The sequence below is a fragment of the Opisthocomus hoazin genome, chromosome 2 (assembly GCF_030867145.1).
Source record: "Opisthocomus hoazin isolate bOpiHoa1 chromosome 2, bOpiHoa1.hap1, whole genome shotgun sequence".
NCBI classification, from domain to species: domain Eukaryota; kingdom Metazoa; phylum Chordata; class Aves; order Opisthocomiformes; family Opisthocomidae; genus Opisthocomus; species Opisthocomus hoazin.
This window is the reverse complement of record NC_134415.1, coordinates 12314427-12334788: the sequence shown is the minus strand read 5'-3', so window position 1 is coordinate 12334788 and position 20362 is coordinate 12314427. Positions and strand designations below refer to the sequence as shown.

The 20362-nt window shown below is 42.8% G+C and overlaps 2 protein-coding genes across 2 annotated transcripts in view; one reads left to right on the top strand and one right to left on the bottom strand.

Moving 5' to 3' along the window:
* The window catches only part of CATSPERE (catsper channel auxiliary subunit epsilon), a 28036-nt gene extending 24641 nt beyond the window's left edge, over nucleotides 1–3395 (bottom strand). Inside the window, 1 exon segment of the mRNA XM_075444238.1 lies at nucleotides 3360–3395. Within this exon segment, the coding sequence (XP_075300353.1) occupies nucleotides 3360–3395 (36 nt within the window).
* A 5234-nt stretch (nucleotides 3396–8629) lies between these two features.
* The window catches only part of ADSS2 (adenylosuccinate synthase 2), a 36211-nt gene continuing 24478 nt past the window's right edge, over nucleotides 8630–20362 (top strand). The window contains exon 1 of the mRNA XM_075412640.1: nucleotides 8630–8971. Coding sequence (XP_075268755.1) covers nucleotides 8804–8971 — 168 coding nt within the window. The 5' untranslated portion in view covers nucleotides 8630–8803. The remainder of the gene's footprint in view (nucleotides 8972–20362) is intronic.

Sequence of the window (20362 nt, the reverse complement as noted above, 5' to 3'; positions counted from 1 at the left end):
CAGTATCCTGCGGTTTTAGACCTGTACTAACTACAAAAGCTCTTTTCACCTTCTGTGGATTTTAATTCAATATGGAGACAAAAGTTCTCAATTTGACCCATACATATATACATGCACAATCCCCAACATTATCCAAATTCATAAATTCCAAACTGTCAGGTTTTTTATTTATTCTAACAGGTCATTATTATGCCTGTTAAAAAAAAGTTACCGTTATTTATTTCAAAAAATATTTACATAGAAAAAAATCCCTACTTCTCTGTTTGTGAAGCTGCCGTCACGTACCACATGAAACAATTACCATGGTCAGAAGCAGGCAAGTACCGCTCTTTACCCTCAAATGTCTAGAAGACAGAAACACTTTCCGCTTTGATATACTGTCTTCCTAGCACCACTGGTTTATGTTTTGCTTGTATCAATATATGTATCTATAAAATGCTTTATTACATACAGAAAAAGCTTTGATTTATAAATGTCCAATTGAATTCAGTGAGACTATTTATGAACACACAAGCGTGCTTGGAAACTCAAGGTCCTAAAGCCTTGGTCAATAATCAGATGTGTAGATGAGGACTCATCACAGCACTTGCTACCTCTCGTTCAACCAGTAGTTGAAAACTCGAGCATCTGGAGTGATTCTGGAATGGCTCAAGAGATACTAATAGGAAATCGAAATTTTAAAGGCGACAAGAGAGCTTGAATACGTGGATAGGATTTAGGATTATTTGGATAGAAAGGGTGAGGTGAAACATAAATGGGAGAGAACTAAGGTTTTGCACTCGGAAAGGGCCATAGGAGGAGTTAGAGAACACGAACATATAGGCAACAATTAATTTTGATGTTAATGAAAAGGTGACCCTGCTTCGGCAGGGGGGTTGGATTAGATGATCCACAGAGGTCCCTTCCAAACCCTACCATTCTGTGATTCTGTGAAAGAAGTCACAGCAATCCCATCTGGTAAGAGAAAATAGGAAATTAAGAGAGCTTTCTTACATGAAATATGTTTTGGGGTTTTTTTTAGATGCTTGCTTATTAGATTCTTTCTGAATAGAATGCACTGCATTTATGCAGTTTACGTATGTTTCTGTGCCACCTTAAATGGAGGTGTAAGTGGGGACACAGACACAACACTATTCACTTCTTTATAACAGTCTTACCTAACGAACAGAGATTCAACATGATATTGCAAACTTCCTTAACCCCTTTAGAAGATACTATAGTTCCTTCTGGTCAGCGATCACAAGAAGGATTCAGCATGAGCTTCTTCAGATCCAAACCCAATTACAATTCAGACCCCAAAACACCAGTTACATTCTTTACAATACACTGAAAAAATCCTAATTACTCAAACCCCAAGTTTTTTTGTGTAAACATGGTGGAAAACTGTGGCAATATCCACATAATCTGTAGCATTCCAGTGAGATGGGCAGGAACCACTATCATTACAAACCCGTTCAGGAATCAAGAGTTCTGATGAACTTGCAAGAAAATGAATAATATCTGCACAACGGTTTCTTATCTCTCTTTTAATGCAAGATTAAAATCTGTTAACATTGTCCCATACTTTTTTTTTAAGCTTTAATCACACTACAGCATTTGGTATAAAAACACTCAATGGTCATTAGAAAAACTTCTGTGAGAAAGCTGAGGTTTTTTGCAGCTATATATGATAAGCAGCTGCCTTTTTTCCCCAGACAAGACGTGGGATGCAGACAGGTCTGCAGAGCAAGCAGAGTAACTGGATGTTAAAGGGGTAAGTGTAAAATATCTAACATTTCAAGAAAATAAATAGGCTATCAGCAATCTCGGAATGCAGTGATTCATCTTGCAAGCAAACGGACCATCTCTACACCAGTTAAACTCTGTTCTTCCTTGGAAGTTTTCCTTCACAAACTTTAGAGATAAAGATGAGTTATTTTGTAAACAGCGTATTCCATTCTAGAGCTCCATTTTGCACCAGACTATGGATGCTATGAGAGACATCTGCATCCAAACCATCACCAAGTACTCAATGATCAGACCACAGCTAATTTTCTGACAATTTGTTTTCACACCTTACCTCAGTTACCTCAGTCTTTATTTCTGGTTTTACTCTGTAAGCCCCAGCAAACGGACAGTTCGGTGTTGGTTTAGGTGAAATAAAATTGTTTTAAAAATAAACACTACACATGACACAAATGTTTAACACTGGTTAACATGAGATGTGTGCATCTGAGAATCTGTTGAGATTAAATCTTGAAAATTTAGCATTTCAGGGTCCTCTTCATAAGTTTGTGCAAGAGAAAAACCCCACATTTGTACTACACAGAGAATACAATCTAGCAGCTCAGCCCTCCAGTGGCAATCTACATCTCTAAGACTGAATGATGATAGTTTTAGGGCATTATTTATGAGCACATTGGACCAAATTAAAAAAGAAAAAAAAAAAGGAAAGAAGAATGTGAGAGAAACTGGAGCCTAAAAGCATGTAAAATATTCATTAGGCTTTTGGCTGAAGTTTTTCTGACACGTATGCGAGACAACCAAGCTCCTGCAGCGTGTCGGTGAGCGCCTGGGTGCTAGCAGGCGCCTGTCTCTGCGCAGCTGTGTAACAAGCCCCTTAAGCACAGACAGCTGGCAGGGCACCTTCCCCAGCCCCGGAGCCGGGCGTGGGTCAGTCCAGACGCCCGCACATCCCTCCTGAGCGCCTGCCTTTAAGGTCAGGCTTCACCCCATTCACCAGCTCAGCCTCACCGTATCTTGTCCCAAAATATCAGCTAGGATGAGTAGCAAAAGAAATTAAGGATGTATCAGGACGCAGGCATTATGGGTTACAGGTTAACACAGCCAAAAATCTTTATTCTAACCTGCATTTAACAACCAAACACAATCTTGGTTGATGCGACAGCTGTCACCCACAGCCCTCGTGGCACTTTCAAGAGCTGGTGAACGCAGGGTGCTGTTTTCAATCAGACAAAGCTGATGTAAACCCTTCCCTTGAGCTGACACTTTTGCAATGACCCAGATAAGAGAACTATTCTAACCAAAAACCAGACCTAGGAGAAAGGAAAAGCTTTCAGCCAATTCAAGATCTTTCTGAGTCAAATACTGTGCCATATTTGGCATCCTGTTTTAATGAATAAAAACAACAAAAAGGATTCAGATGTTTATTAGGGGTTTTGTTTGTTTGTTTCCCTTACATAGTTCTTCATTCTCCCTGACTCAGAGAGACATATTCTGAGAAATTTATAAATCTATAAAATGCTGAAAAAGATTAATCACCCAGTATCTATCACACGTGCGTTCCATTAAACCTTGAAAGGCGGATGCTGTCAAAGGCTAAGACACAGACAGAACACAGTGTCTTTGTACACACTTACCACATTGTAACACTCGGGAACAGGGAACTTACTCATACCTGCCTTGGAAGGTAAGCTGCTGCTCAAATCACAAGCAGCAATGAAATTCTGGGGGAGCACTGTAATAAAAGCTAACTTGTGTCACACATGCCCATTTTCATATTTAACATATTGTAGGTAAATATTTAAACTACAGTATCATACATACAGAAAACTACGTTTCATTTCTGCTCTGTAAAGACAGCAAGTTGTCTGACATTCTTGTAGAGAAGAATGCAATGTGCAGATCTGAACTCAACATTTTTATTTTTTTTTTAGTATTATTATATGAAATAGTTATCTTTGCAAATCATAATTTACAAGTCTCATTTCCAATGAAAGGATTTAGCTTTACAACTTTTCAAAGACAGTATTTTATTCTCGTGCATATCTCCAGTCTTGTCAGCTGTACCTTGTTTACACTTGCATGTAAAAAACGCGCTTCTGTAAACTGCGGTTGTGGTTCAGCCTGGCCGGAGGCCCGGTGCCCACCGAAGCCGCTCTGTCGCCGCGCCTCCTCAGCCGGACAGGGGAGAGAAAACATGACAGAGGCTCATGGGTTGAGGTGAGGGCAGGGAGATCACTCACCAATTACCGTCATGGGCAAAACAGGCTTGACTTGGGGAAATTAATTTGTTGCAAATCAAAATCAGAGTAGGATAACAAGAAATAAAAAAAAAAATCTGAAACACCTTTCCCCCACCCCTCCCTTCTTCCCAGGCTCAACTTCACTCCCAATTTTTCCACCTCCTCTCCCCAAGTGGTGCAGGGGGACGGGGAATGGGGGCTGCGGTCAGTTCATCACACGTTGTCTCTGCCGCTCCTTCCTCCTCGCACTCTGCCCCTGCTCCAGCGTGGGGTCCCTCCCACGGAAGACAGCCCTCCATGAACTGCTCCAGCATGTGTCCCCCACAGGGTCACAAGTCCTGCCAGCAAACCTGCTCCAGCAAACCTGCTCCAACGTGGGCTCCTCTCTCCATGGGCCTATGGGTGCTGCCAGGAGCCTGCTCCAGCATGGGCTCAACACAGGGTATCAGCCTCCTTCGGGCATCCCCCTGCTCCAGCGTGGGGTCCTCCCTGGGCTGCAGGTGGGGATCTGCTCCACCATGGACCTCCCTGGGCTGCAGGGCACAGCCTGCCTCACCAGGGTCTGCTCCATGGGCTGCAGGGGAAAAATCTCTGCTCCAGCACCTGGAGCACCTCCTGCCCCTCCTTCACTGACCTGGGTGTCTGCACAGTTGTTTCCCTCGCATATTCTCACTTCCCTCTCTATCCCACTGCAGGTTTTTTCCCCCTTTTTAGCTACGTTATCCCAGAGGCGCTCCCACTGTCACTGATGGCTCGGCCTTGGCCAGCAGCAGGTCCATCTCGGAGCCGGCTGGCACTGGCTCTGTGGGACACAGGGGAAGCTTCTGGCAGCTTCTCACAGAAGCCCCCCCTGTAGCCCCCCCCACTACCAAAACCTGGCCACGCAAACCCACTACAACTGCCAATGAAATTCTGAAACTATACCATATTGTCTTAACTATTCTCCCACTGAATTAAAACTCTTGTTATTGTGGTGATGTTTATGATTTTTAAAGTTCTTACTTTTTGCCTTCTGCAGTACAAATATCAGGAAATTCCCAATCAATAAATGAAGTCCCCTCATATTCTCGGTATCTCTAACCAAAGAGTTGAAAACACCTGCTAGTATGTACAAATGTATGAGTTGTGACAACATAGACAAGTATTACATTATAATGCTCTTAATCTCATTTTTATGGTGCTAAAAGCATTAATGAATGTAACAAAAATAATTAAGGGACATTTTAACTGGAAAAACTAATTTAAAAACAGTAATAACAAGCAACAAGCAGGGATCAATTACATTAGCACACTGTTGAAATAGAATTATGTATGTCCTAACTGTATAATGATTTCTCTTCCTCCTAAGCTAAGCTGACAGTGTTCTGGAGACTCTGAAGTGCTACAGACGCCAATCGTGTCTGGCACAGTGTTTCTTCGACTATTTTTGATTATGGCACTACCAATACCCAGTATTTTTTGTGAGCCCCTGTACATCTTAACATCAAATTAAACAAGGAAAATGCTCTAAAGGTGCTGTAAATAATCAGGAAGTAAAATGAACTCACCTTTTATTGAATGTTTTAATGAGATTAATGTGAAAAATTTCAACATTTTACTGTTTAACAGAGTTCTGTAGGACACCTGCAGATTAGCTAACCATGCCTCACAGACCACCGTGCTGCAACCACTGCTCTAGAGCAGACAAGACCTCAGTGTACAGTATCTGAGTATTACATCAGTGGCACAGGCAGAACCAATTTTAACAGAGAACTCATACTATAGACCATATGCCCTGACATTTTCATTGCCAAGGGCTATTTCTTCAATCTGTACTTTTCCTGAAACCCAAATTGCCCGCAGTAGGAAAAACAGTATCAGAAAAGTATGACCATTGTTCAGCAGTCCTTCAACCCAATTAAGAAGTATTAATAAGAAGAAAGAAATAGCACTCTATGACCCATCGGCCATGTTGAGCACTAGCTAATAGTCCAGCAGGCCTTCTTCCTTGTTACAGAATTTTCCCTTTGTTCATGCTCACCCTTGGTTTTCTGAGCTACTTCTTACCTAAATTCTCCTCTAAACTGCTCTGTGTGTCAATTTTTTTTAAAATACATAATCAGAATATGTGGGATACTTCATCAGAATAATTGAAAACATACAGAGGTAACAATTCCACATATCTCTTCAACACATCTGAATGAAATGCACATCTCGCATTGCTTCCATTTAGTGTTTATCTATTAGAAATTCCTCTCTGAGTCTCTTGCATTTATTGGGAGGCAGGAAATGCAGTCATATGAAAAGCCTGAGCGTACCCAAATTAGAGCGAAATTTGTGATAAATGTAACTGCCTCAGTTCTTCACATCCAGTCAATAACACTGAATGATTCAGAAGGCAGCACAACCTAAATCCAGTGTACACTTCTACCACGGGTTCAGTTTTACAAAGTTAATCCCATGTACCAGCTTGCTAATGCCAGAAAAGGCAGTAACAGCCCTTCATTCCTGGAATATAAACTCCTGCCACTTTGTTCCACCTCTAAATGCCCATCCACCCTGCCACAGAGTAGATTCAGCTTGCTCAGACAGCAAAAAAAAGTTCATATAGTCCATACATGTTGGAGGAAAAAACCAGTACCATAACATTGCATGCTCTTCCTGGTTTTCTTGCTTACAGTAAGTGAACCAAAATAAGTGCAATTGGGAGTCTGCACAATTTTATTCTGAACTCATACTACAGCAAATGCCTGTTTTTGACAAGGGGCATTAGACACCAGTTGTATTTGTGCTTTGGTGAAGAGTTACCATGTTTTAGAACTATACTATAAATACAGTTATCGAATTACATCAGTAAAGAGTATTTAATATCTTTTACAGTATTAGAATGAACGCCTCCATTTAGTTTGGAAAGAAAAGGGGGTGGAGGAATGACAGAACCATAATAGCATATATTAAATAAAAATTCTAAACCTTGCAGTACTGATCAGTATTGGCTAGGTCGATCTTCATTAAATACTTACAGGTTTTCTGAAAGTGAAGAGTTCACAGTTTTCTTCGCTGGTTCTATACCACCAAGAAAACACACCGAAACATAAATCTCAAAGCTCTTCTACACCAAATAAAAACAGCAGAACAATGGATTCGTGTGCCTGAGACCTCTTTGGAAAGTGGCATTACACTAATACCACATTGCTAGGCCACCACCACGACAGGCTCAAATTTACTTTGAGATTCGAAGGAATATTTGTGTTGGCAAGGATGAGGTGTTAATGTGACTCACCTATACTGGAAAATCATATCCTGAAACACTAATCTAGCCCATTGTTTGGGGAGTCACGAGATGATCAATGGCCTTAGCAGTGAGTGCACTAAAACAAAGTTTGCCATTGTGTCAGCAAAACTGGAGAAATTGATTTCAGCAGCTCCTTGTGGCTTCTACTGACTTCCCACCAGCTCTGTGCAGTGCTACAGAAATCATGGCCGTGTTTTTTTTAGCAGAAGCAGACAAAAATATTAATACTACAGACTATATGGAACGCCTAAGGAACTAATTGCTCTTTGAAGTGTATACACACAACATCTTTGTGCTGAACTGACTACTTTGTCATAGCTCTGCAATGACATTCAGGATTTAGGTATTTTCTTTTTTTGTTTTTAATGTTCTCTTGTCAACTTTAATTTTCTGTTATAGATCTCCCTAGGTTTACACGACACAGTTACACATTTTCCCAGTGGCTTTTATAGATGCTCAGATTCTTGGTTAGAGTGAACCTGAAGGAGCGAAGAAGCAGCTAAAACCCTACAACGTGCCAGACAGCTGCAGACGGTGACTGCTCAGTGACTCAGTTTTTTTAATAGCTATCCTAGCGATAGTTACATCATTCAGATTTGTCTTTTTAATAGCTTCTTTACAAAACCAAAAACTCTTCCCCCGGGGTGGCGATTCTGTGAAGCAGGAAGGAATGAAAACAGCCACCGAGACATCCGTTCCACTCCTAAACCCTCAAGTATGCACCGTGAAGGCATTTCTCGGCTACGGGTTTTTTCCATTATTTTTTTTTTTCCCTCGTGAATGAGCCTGGGGCCACGTTCCGGCGTCTCTGGAGAAAATGGCCTCTTGCCTTTAGCTCCCGGTTCTACCAACCGATTTACATTCTTACCTACGCAAAACTAACCACGCAGGCCACGCCGCGACCGCAGCTGGCAGGCCTGACACCCGCGACAGGAGGCACCGGGACCCCCTGCCCGCAGCAGGGGAGACGCCAGCCGGGCACCGAGCCCCTCAGGCTGGCAGGGGCCCAGAGGGGCCCGCTCCGGTCACGCCGCTGTGCGGGGACACCTGCGGCACCTCAGGCCGCGGGCCGCCGCGTCCGCCCCCGCGCACGGCCCCCTCCCGCTCCCCAGCCGCCACGGCCTCGCGCCGCCGCGGGGGGCGCACGGGGCGAGCGGCAGCCGACCGCCCCGCCACAGGTGCGCCCCCCCCGGGACTACGCGCCCCAGCATGCACCGCGCCGGCTCCGCGTCGCGCCCTCCGCTGAGGAGGCCGCGCGGCGCGCTGGGTAATGTAGTCCGGGCTGCAGAGCGCGGGATTGCGGCGCCGAGGGAGAGGGAGGGAAAAAAGCCGCCGTGAGCGGGCGGTGGCTCCGGTTCTCGGCGGGGGAGCGGGGCGGGGCCGCGCCTGAGGGCCAGGGGCCTGCCCGGCCGGGGAGGCCGCCCTGGCGGGGCCGGTAGGCGGCGGCACCTGGACGCGGCAGCGGCACCACCGCCCGCCCGGGAGGAGGAGGAGGAGGAGGCGGGGGGAGCGGAGCCGCCGCGCGCTGCCGCATGTGCCTGGAGCGGCGCGGGCAGCGCGAGCCATGGCGGAGCATGGCGCCCCGGCTCCCGCCATCCCCAACGGCGAGTGCGCCGGCCGCCTCCCCGGCAACAAGGTGACCGTCGTGCTGGGGGCCCAGTGGGGCGACGAGGGCAAGGGCAAGGTGGTGGACCTGCTGGCGCAGGACGCCGACATCGTCTGCAGGTGCCAGGTGAGGAGGCGAGCCCGGGGCGCGGGGGAGGCCGCGGGTGTCACCTTGAGGCGGGCCCCGCCGCCGGCCCTGCCGGCCGCCCGCCCTCGCCCCTCTGCCCCCAGCCCGCCGAGCGCCCGCCTCGGCGCAGGGCCGCGCTCCGCAGCCCTCCCGCTCTCCTTTGTCCCCGTCCGGCACCGGCGGGAGGAGGAGGAGGAGGAGGAGGAGGATGAAGGCGCCCTCCTGGCCGCCGAGCGCCGGCCGCCGGCGGGAGGGGCGCGCCCGGGGTCCGTCCCCCCCTCAGGCCCGCCGCCGCGCTCTTTGTCTGGGGCAGGGGCCGCGCCGGCGGGAGCGGGGCGGGGAGCGCTGCCCGGGGGCCGCTCGGCCGGGGGGTGGGGGTGCGGGCCCCGGCGGCGGGGGGTGCGCCTGTGGCCCGCGGGGACTTGGTGGGCCGCAGATGAAACTAGCTCGTGAGCGACTCGCCCGCCCCGGCTCCTCCAGGGTCGTGGTTGCGTCGAGGAAATCCCTTTTTTTTTTTTTTTTTCTTCTTTTCCTCTGTTTAATTTTTTTTCTTCTTTGTTGCTGTGTGGAAGCTTTACTCCAGCAAAAGGAAAGCAAGTCTAGCCTGCAAGCGTAGTATGCTTGAATGCCTGCGGTAACGCAGCACAGCCCTGAGGAGAGGTTTTCCTCAACGTTTCTGGCGTGTGGTAGTTCTGTACGGCACAACATAATGAACTAAAGCCATGTACGGGTTTTTTTTTCCGGAAGTTAAAAAATACAGCAGCTTAAAACGCCTGCAGCACGTGCAGACCTCATGAAAGTGTCATTATTTGGCTGCCTTTGTCAAAGGCATAAATCAACTTTTATTAAATAAATGTATTTTGGAAGAACCTGCCATTTCCCAAAGAGTACAAACACTGAAGTATTGTGTTATCCAACAGGAACTGCACATAAAACTGGTCTTTTCAAAGCCAAGTCGGTTGCAAAGCTGACAAATCAGAAACTTGAACTTCAGAGACTTTAATTTTGAAGTAAAGAAACATACTCTTAAATAGCTGTTTTCACAACTGAATTATTTTTTTCCCATGTATCCTTTTTTAAATTATTTTTTAAATAATAAAATTTGATGTGGTGCTGTGGCATGGTTGCCTGGCTTTGTGGGTTGTAGAACACAGGGACTCAGTTTGTCCTTTACAACTTCGTTCTTGCAACTTGAAGGGCATCTAGGTGAGTGTGTATCTTTAACACCAAGTAGTTTTGGTTGGGGGAGACAGGCACGCAGTGAATTTTTGTGTGCACGTGTTTTAATGTGTTTGCTACTTCTTTTGAATCAGCTGGGTGAAGGATCAAGAAAAGGGGAAGATTATGATGCTTTCTCAGGCTTCAATTTCACGGCCAGTTCTGCCATTTCTGACAGTGTGTTGCTCCTGCTAAAGGAAGGAGTTTTTCTTCCTACTTTCTTGCCTTTCATGTTGATGGCTGAAGGAAGGAGTTTTTCTTCCTTCTTTCTTGCCTTTCCTGTTGATGGCTGTGCTGTCTGGGTCTCCTCCCATGCTCTGACTCTGGCACTTGGCAACTTCTGTAAGTTGATTTAACTCACCAAAATGGCAGGAAATTATTTTTTGTTGGGTTTACTTTCTACCATTTTAGTAAGTAAAACTGAATTTAATTGGCTCAGAGGACCTTTATGAAAAGAGGAGCCCAGGACAGGGTAAGCATAAAGAACAATTTCTCAGAGTGAGAGGGGAGAATAGGAATGTTCTCTCAGTGGTAGTGAGCTGTTAAATCATCTTGCTACATGTGCAAGCATATTCTTGAGGTTTTGGTTACTGCTGGTAAATTAGGGTATGGCCCTTGCGTTTTTGTAGTGGTACAAGTCCAGAAAGATTGTAACCCAGTTAGTCTGTTCCCTGCTAATATTGGCTTTCTGTAATCGGACCTCCTGATTCTGATGTCACTGTTACACTGTTACTCATTCTAGGATGGCTCTTTGTGTTCATCATGCCACAGAGTTGCTAGAATGCCTGTGGATGAGACCAAATATTTCTAGCAAATTCTTGTGAAAAAAATTATTAGTACAACCGTTTTCTTGGAGGACTTGGGCAGCTGTAGCGGTCTAAAATGTCTTGGTAACTTGCGTTATATTTGCAGTGAAATGCTGTGGTGTGGCTTTCGTATCACTGTCCCTGGTTCTGTGCAGATGCAGAGCATAAAAATGGTCCTGTCCCAGAAGGGAGAACCAAGTATCGCTTACTCTTACCGTGCCTGCAAAGGCATTGCAAGAAGTTGTACTCTGACATCTATGGCCATACCTTCTTGTCTAGTAGGTAGCAGGTGTGCTAATGACTTCAGTCACTTGTTTGGCTAGCGGACTGTGGCTTCTGGAACGAGGTGCTTGCTTAGGTACAGTTAGCTGAACGAGTGTGCCAGGGAAGAGGTTGTGTTATGGCTCTACTTCTTCTAAATGCCACCCTCCGAAGTATTTTATCTTAGGTTTAGAGGTTGTTGAAAGGAGTCTTGTGCTCAGAGCAACAGAATGGCATTTTGGGGGGTTTTTTTCAGGAGACAGCTTCACATTTGTGAGAAGTAATATTATGGTTTCAAAAACAACTGTTTGAAGAGACTAAACTAAAATTAAAATGCATCCAGGGGCTTCGTGTAGTTGGTAATACAGCTGCATTGGCAACTGTGATAGTTTTGTGAGGACGCTGCTAGTACAGAGGGTTCAGAGGCAGTTAATGCAAATACACGATGGGCAACCTATGTGCTTGTGCTTCCACTGTTAAATTGGAGTTGGTCTTCATTTACCTCTAGGAGGTATCTGGTAAAATGATACCATTGATGAAACAAGTGCATTGATGAGACTTTTGTGCTTAAACCTACATCTGGTCTTCAGTGGCTTACAGAGTAAAGTCTATTTACCTGCTAACACATAAATCATAGTCCAGACAGTAAAATAGAGCAAGAATTGGTTTGATTCAGGAGTAGTTGCCAGAAAAACTGTGCTTTTGTGTTTTTTGATTGACATAGTTTCCTCTTAGTAAGCAACTAGCCTTGCTACCATCACACCTGGCAAGTTTGAAAAGTACACCTTGTATTTTTGTCAATTCCACAGGTAATGGAAAGTTAAAGGAAAACATTTCTTGTTCCGATTAAGGGGCTTCCTGCTATTGCAGAATGCAACCAAATTAGGGAATTTAATTACCAGAGTTTCATTTGTTAGTGGATATGGGAATGGCAAGTAAGTGCAAGCAAATTATTTTAGGTAATAATTTTACCAAAACAAATACAGTACCAAAATACGTTATGGATCTCTTACATTAGCACCACCTCCTCCACCCAATCTACCAGTGTAGGCAGTGCAGCAAAAAAATGCAGTGTCTGCACTGCATGATTCTGTTCCGTTCACTCATTTCATGAGCAAGGTTTTGGTCACTTCCTGCTCTTACTATTGGAGGGAGCTGATACAGGTGCAGAAGGTTTCTAAGTCTTCAAATTAGTTTGAAGCCATGCTCTCTGTGCTAAAGAATCCTATTTTCCTGCTTCTTCAGTTCTGTTGTACATCTTGTTACTACTTCAAAACAGAATTGCAACTTCTTGCCAAATCTTCTCAACTGATTTCGGCGTGGTCTGCCCGTGGCTTAGCGATACTGCTCTGCCGGCAGTGGGGTCACGCAGTTCCTACTCCTGAACTGCTAGTGCGTGGTAACTGTAGTGTGTCAATTCTTCTTACTCCCTTGTCCTCTTCCTCCCCCCACACAACAGTGTGTGTGGTGACGCCACCGCTGATCACTTGATATGCGGCAATTGCAGTGCAACAATTATTAGAGAAGTTTTCACCCAGCAGATTCTTAGGGCTAAGCGGTTGCCCTTGATCAGCTGATAACTGCAGACTGAAGTCCTCAGACCAATGCTGCCTAATACCTCCATATCACTAATCTGTGTATAGCCACTTTTTTAGAAAAAAAAAAAAAAGGAATTTTCTTATCTGCCATTCATCAAGCCCCCTTTTTTCTAAGTATTCTCATTTCAGAAGGTGTTTTAGTCTAGAGTCTTCGCAGGCCATGCAGAATTAGGAATAGCAGCATCAGTAGCTATAGCAATTGGTGCTTTTTTAGCTGCTCAGGCATTTGATACGCGATATCTAGCTAGAGCTCTCTTTTTTTTATGGTTTTAAATGCTGGGTGCACTTTTGGACCCTGTAGTGGTTGGCAGCATGCCAATGTTGTGCTCTGGTGAGGAAAGAGAGGTCAGCAAAATGAGTTCTTTGGCCTGCCCCATCAGTGAGTCATATGCTTCACAGACCTGCTTTAGAGCATCACTGGCAGGTGATCCCTTGTTACTGTAAACAGTCACACAATGTCTGAATTACTTCAAATAGAAGAACAGTTGAAATCTGATTTTCTAGTTCATAAAGTTTGTACCATTAGCAAAGGAGATCTGAATAGCACTAAAGAGCAAATTACACCTTGATCTACTGGTTTCTTATTTTTATTTCAGTCTTACTGTTACTACAAAAGCTTACTGTGTGTTTGGTTGGTTAAAATGTAGTACTCTGTAGCAGTTTATTAAGATTTTAAATACATTTTTTTATTTGTACTGTACTACGTCACACATTTGGAAGATGTTCTCTGTAAATATTCCCAAAATCACTTTTTGTTTTTCGTATCCTTTCTTAAATGTTCTTGTGAAATGTAGCAAATACCGGTGCGGTTTTGTGCACTGAAGCAACGTGGTGCTGGACCAGTCTGTGCTTTCAACACTTTTCTTCTTTCTTATCTGCCTGCCTCACTTGATCTCTCTTAGGTATAGACTGGTCTTTATTCTGGACTTGGATAATGAATGCTGTTCCTTACCAAACATACGTAGGTGTTGCAACAGTAAAAGGTTTTGCAGATCAGGTGAAACTAAGCCAAAACCAGCTCTAAAGAGTCTTTCTGAATATTGTCTTTCAAAGGCAGTTCCTCAGAGCAAGTTCTATCAGTATTAAGAAATGTATGGATTTTTTTTTTCAGATTAATAGATTTAAGTAAAGTTAACGTTTTTTTTAATTTGTGAGAAGAAAACAGATGAATGTGTAAAACATAATGTGCTTATTCCATCATATTCTGCCTCAAACCACACTCTTGATCTTGTTCTGATGCAACAATTCTTGTACTATACATTAAAAAATTTCTGAAGTCTAGCCAAAATTTTAGAAACTTTTATTGAGCGTGTAACGTGATGGCGCCTTGAGCTAGGTTTAGATCTTACGAACATGAATGGATTGTCAAGGAAGAAAATTGCTAGCTGTTGGATGGTGTTTATACTGAAACCCCGGAGTAGGTTATACAGTAGTTTGTTAGCTGCTAATTCATTGGGGGCTGAGGGGCAGAGAAAGCAAGAAATTAATTGCAGCATCTAGGATGTGAGAGAATGAATTGGTTACCAACCTTGATTGATTTTATTTTTTTTTTTTTTTTGAAGGGGGATGGTGTGTAGTCTGGAGTTCAAAATATTTTTTTGGCAATATATATTGAAATGAGAAGCAAATAGCCTGGTAATTGCAAAGCTATGTCTAATTAGGGTACATCATAAGGGTTCAGATATGTGTCTTCGCTGGACTCTGATCAACTTTTTAAAGGTGTGTTCAACATTCCTGGAATCTGACTGTGGCAAGAAGGAGCCTTTCTTACATTTCTTGTAAGTAATGATAGTAGCCGTCTTCCTTGATGTATTTTTGACTTTTCATCTCAGAGTTAAGTGAAAATGTTTACAACCATATGATGCCAAAGCAACATTGACTTGCTTCTTGCCCAACTTGGCACTCGCTTGTACAGCTAGCTCAGGAACAACAGTGGTTGCCCTGAGCTAAAAATGAATGCTGGAATGTGGTAGCAATAAAAGTAAACTGCAGAAAAAATTATGCACACACACATCTGATGGGGAGAGTTGGATGGAGTGTATGGCTTCTTCCTTAACGTAGCATGCGATAACATCTCTTTAAACTAGACAACTAATTTCTATTCTAGAGGAGATAACTTGAAAGACTTCTTTGCTCTACCCTGAGGCATCATATTTTTGAGATAGACAACTTGGCATGATCATGTGGTAAGAAAAGGCAGTGATTGTCATCATAGACTTTTTGGGTAGATCATTCTCTTAAATGCATATGTCAGTATTTCAGGGCTGCTTTAAATAGTTTTGTATTAGTATCTGTATAGAGAGCCATTCACAATATGCTTTGAATAGTAATTTCAGTTTGCTTTTCTAATAAATCTTTTTTCTAATAAATTTTTTTGCATCTCCACTGCTAGGTAAAGTTGCAGTAACCTAGAGCAGTCTTAGTAGTTGTGAGAGTACTGCTGTAGGTGAGGCATTGCTCTCTTCTTGTCTTGATGTGTTCAAAACGAATTTAACTGTTCTGCTTGTTATACTAATGTGTAGTCTGCCCTTGACTAATGAAGATCTGCTCTGAAAGTAAAATGCATATTTTTAACTTGCCTAGATCTAAAAAGGAGAGAGATATGCTGTTGTTCCTCCATCTTAGGTTCAAATGCCTTACATTTTTTTATGTGTTCCTGCAGTGATTTCTTACTTGTATGTTCTACTTATATATACACACATGCCTCAAGCATACCCTGCCTTGGCTAGCACACATGGCATGTGTTTACTCTTTCTCTTGGTGCTCTACCCAAAGGTTTTGAAAAGCAGGCAATGTCTTACCGTTTGTTGGTTTGGTTTTTTTTTAGAGGAGTAATATTTTTGCTTTCAGTTTATCAACAAGCAACTCTGCTTTCCTTTTGGGTTTTACTCATTATTGAAGTTGGTACATTAATGTTTTCTATTAGACTGTTTGCACTTTTTTCAGAAAAAAGAAGGAAAAAAAAAACAAACTTTGAAGCTAGAATGAAGTTAAGATGAAGAGTGAGGGTCTTTCAGTGAGTGATTGATTTATGAAGTGATTGATTTATGAAGTGTGTATGTTTTTTCCTTGAAGAGTCCCACGTGCCAGGAATATGGAAGAAGTGCAAATCCTCCTCCCTTAGACTGGAACGACAAGCAGTCGAGTCTCTTGCATACTTTTCAAGTAAATCAGTGCGGTTGGCTGCAAACCCAGGAGCATGGAACTCTTCTGAGCAAACTCTCCAGAGCAGAAAGTTCTGCTTTGGGATTTCTCTCTAAACATTTGAGTATGGCTTTTGTATCATTGTCAGAGTCTTTTTGGAAAGTGAGATTCCATGCTTCCTCAGTCGTTGGCTTCACTTAGCCTCAGATGAGCTTTTAAGTTAGCAGGCGTTGTATATAAACCATACTGGAGCTTGTAACTCCCAGTTTGATTAATTTTTTTTAATTTAAAATTTTTATGTCCTTGGTAAACATTAATATTATTGAAATATATTTATGGAAAGCCAAAGAAGTTATTTTTGAACAAATGACTTCTTAGGAAACATTCTGGTTTTATCTTTATATTTAGCAAAACCCAAAAGAAAACCCCAGGTGATGGTTATTTCAACTTCAACGTTCTGTTAGCTGAGTTTTGGCAGTGGCTGGTTAAGCACTATAAGCCTGGAGTCTTATCTGATACACTTTCTTTCACTGTTTTAATTCAGCAAGAAAATAATTTTTTTTTGTCTAAAATCCTGACACTAAAGGTCATGATGCAAAAAGGTTGGTGAAGTAGTCATCAGTTAGATTTTCTGAAGACAGGCATAAGTCATTACTGTTTTGTCAAATTAACTTCATTAAATTATCAAGACTCTGCCGTAACTCCAGAAAAGATTAGTTCGTATTTGTCCAGTGAATCAGCTCAATACATGCATGTTCCTTGGGGGCTTTTGACTGGTACAGCGATGCAATTCCAGAAGAAAAATTGCTGTTAAATACTATTATGAATGCTCCTTTTCCATGACTTCTAAAGGTCCCTTCCAACCCAAAGCATCCTATGATTCTATTATTTGGAAGATGTTCTGCATGGACAGAATGCAACAAGCTGAAAAGCTCTGGTCTTATGGGAAGGTTCAACATGAGGAAACTTGTCTTGCTTTGAGGTTGTTTATGCATTCTTTTGAGTTTACTGGTTTGGCTCCAGAGTACACCTTTCTAAGAGTAACACTTCTGAAAATTATTTTCAGTCTTTAGAGCTATAAGGAAAAAAAAAATCATAAAACTGTAGTCAGGTACTTGCCTTAATATTGTTGCTAGTTCTGTTCGGTTCTTTACCTGAAGTACTTTAGCTGGTAGTTAAGATATTTAAAAGCTATAGAATGCAAGAGAAAATAAGGCATTTCACATAGACAGGAGAAGTGCTGAAATGATTTACCTTAAAGTTACTGTAGATGTCGTATTAGAATTATTGTTCAGTCAATATGTTTAGAATGTAGTGTTCTTTGATACTATTGACTAGTCCTCAGTATATTTTCCAGCGTTACTGTCTGGAACATGGTACGGTGTTGTGATCACTGGTGTGTTTGTTATGTGCTTGAGTGTATTGTTTGCGGTAAGCATTGCCTTCCAGTGCTTTGATGCTGGTTTTTGGCTAGCAGGAGTCACTTGTTTGATTTATTGAAATTTCAAGCTTGTTTCCAGTAAAATGTCAGCTAGCAAATAATGACTTTTTTTCCTTCCAAAGTAGTATTTTCAGGCACTCAAAACTATTGCTGAAAGGGTGTTTCCTAAGAATGTTTATCAAACGGCCCCCAGATGCGCAATACTTGCAGCTGCCTTTGCTATCTTATGCCCCCTCTGTGCATGTGTAACTGATTCTGTTCACATTTGCTAGGATAGGTATGTTTTAGAATAGTATCTTGTTTTGTGTGTAGTACTGACCAACCTATCTAAATTGACTATATGGATGCAGATTCTTGGGTGTGGTCCTTACACTGAGAAGGATTTTTAAGCTACTTAATCTTCAGCAAGCTGAAGGAAACCCACCTTTTTTTTTGTTTGCGTAAAAAGAAAAAATAATCTCTGAGCAGTTTAGCACTGTAAAAGGCATATTTCAAAAGTGGTATTTTATAGGGAATGTTTTTTGGAATGAGGCTTCTAGAAAGCAGGTAAATACGGGATTTGGTTACCAGGATTGCTGTCATTCTAACAGTACTTGTGTGATAATTTGTCTATTAGTATCCACCTTTCTGTCAGAGTCCTGTATACTTAGCTGTTCTTCATGTTGAATAGCTTGGATATTTCAGGATTACCAGCTACTGGTCGGGGATCATATGCTTTTAAAGGAAGCGATTGAAGCATACCACACCAGTGGAACTGGAGTAATACCATTTTAAAAAGCTTGTGCATTTAGTTACCTTACAACAACAGGTTTTGAGTAAAATGTTATAGATTGAGTGATGATCTTGTGCCTGATCTTACTTTCACTGTTCCACTTAATGACTTAAATTGAACTATTATTTTAGAGTATTTTAACAGTATCAGGATCATGAAAGGAGAAAAAAACGCTATGGTGTCCTAATAGGATTTTTAATTGTTCATCCATCAGAGCATCAAACTGAAAAGTCCATGCACTAAATCCATGTACTGCAATACATAGGTTGGCGCCTGTTATTCCTGATGACTTTCACATTGTGTCTCCAAATAAATGGGAAGTGGTTTTTTCGTTCCAATCCAGCTGGCACCCCTTTGAGATGGATATGTGCAGAAGTTTAAAAAAAAACCCCAAACAAACCATGACAATACAATAACCAAACCACCTCCCCGAAAAACAAACCAACTCTTCAAGCAAAGAGTACTAGGAAACCTTAATGTTGCATTTGTATTAGAGAGTTCATGCTCCTGGCATTTGAAAAGTTGGGGAAATACAATTAGAGACACAGTTTAACATTGTAATTTGGTAAAGCTGTGGGCTGCTGAAGGGGCTGCGCCCTTGGTCACCGAAGAATCCTTAGGAAGAGGAGAGAACTATTCCAAATACTGTGTTGAAAGATATGAGGAGAAAAAGTCGTGCAAGGAAAGAAGAAAGGACAAACAAACTCAACGCTTTTAACTTTTTAAAATCTACCTCAAAATACAATGCTAAGATTGCTGACTTCTGAAAATCCAATTTTGGAAACCTCATAGTATGCTGAAACTGCAGTGCTGTGCCTCGGTAGAGATGCACAAACAAACAGTGCTGTATCAAAGCAAAGTATTGGGACTTCAGGGGTAGTAAGGCTGTGTTAGCCTCTTGATGGGAGTATAGCGTGTTGTTACCGGTTCTTATTACTCTTTGTTTTGTGTAGCTGCTTTGTTGCTACGTGGAGAATCTGTTTTATCATAGAATGGTTTGGATGGGAAGGGACTTTAAAGATCATTCGGTTCCCAGTCCACCCCGCCATGGGCAGGGACACCTTCCACCAGACCAGGTTGCTCAGAGCTCCATCCAACCTGGCCTTGAACACTGCCAGGGAGGGGGCAGCCACAGCTTCTCTGGGCAGCCTGTGCCCGTGCCTCTCCACCCTCATCGTAAAGAATTTCTTCCTTGTATCTAATCTAAATCTACCCTCTTTCAGTCTAAAGCCATCACCCCTTGTCCTGTCGCTCCAGGCCCTTGTAAAAAGTCCCTCTGCAGCTTTCTTGTAGGCCTCTTCAGGTCCTGGCAGGCTGCTGTAAGGTCTCCCTGGAGCCTTCTCTTCTCCAGGCTGAACAGCCCCAACTCTCAGCCTTTCCTCACAGCAGAGGTGCTCCAGCCCTCTGAGATCAAATTTGTGGCCTCCTCTGGCCCCACTCCAACAGGTCCGTGCCTGTCCTGTGCTGAGGGCTCCAGAGCTGGATGCAGGACTCCCAGGGGGGTCTCAGCAGAGCAGAGGAGCAGAATCCCCTCCCTTCCAATCAAGCTGCTGGCCACGCTGCTGGGGACGCAGCCCTTATGTTCTGTTGTTTAGCAAGGCATGTGCCTATTTTTCCTGTATACTCAAGCTTTCTGTGGTGAAATAAGCCCAAGTCCAGAGGCTGTTTTCTAATGTAAAGAAAACCTAAAGAGAAATGGTTTGGCTTTTTTTTTTTTTTTTTTGAACTAGCACGCTCTCTTCTAAGTGAGCTTTATTCGAACTTAAGGGAGAAAACAATTTATACTCTCACCTAATAGCTTAGTAATAACCTAATCCAAAGAGGTATTTCAGGGTTGAATAAGTAAAAGTTAAGTATTATGCATATTAAATTTATGAAGTGCTTAGTCTCTGGTGTAACATTAACAAGGACTGATTTTTTTTCTAATAATTTCCAACAGTGTACTTCCAGTTCACAATATTTGAATGCTAGGTGATGCTGCCTTGTGGGCAATAAACACCTGCTTTCCTGTTGTGTTTGTTGTCTGACTTTGTCCTTGGTATGTTTTCAGGGATGCTGTTGTACTAAGAAAATTTTCAAGTACTCTGGCAGATACCTTTTGGCATGACTTCGAGAATGAAAAGGCTTAAAATTAAAAAATGTTGGGATATT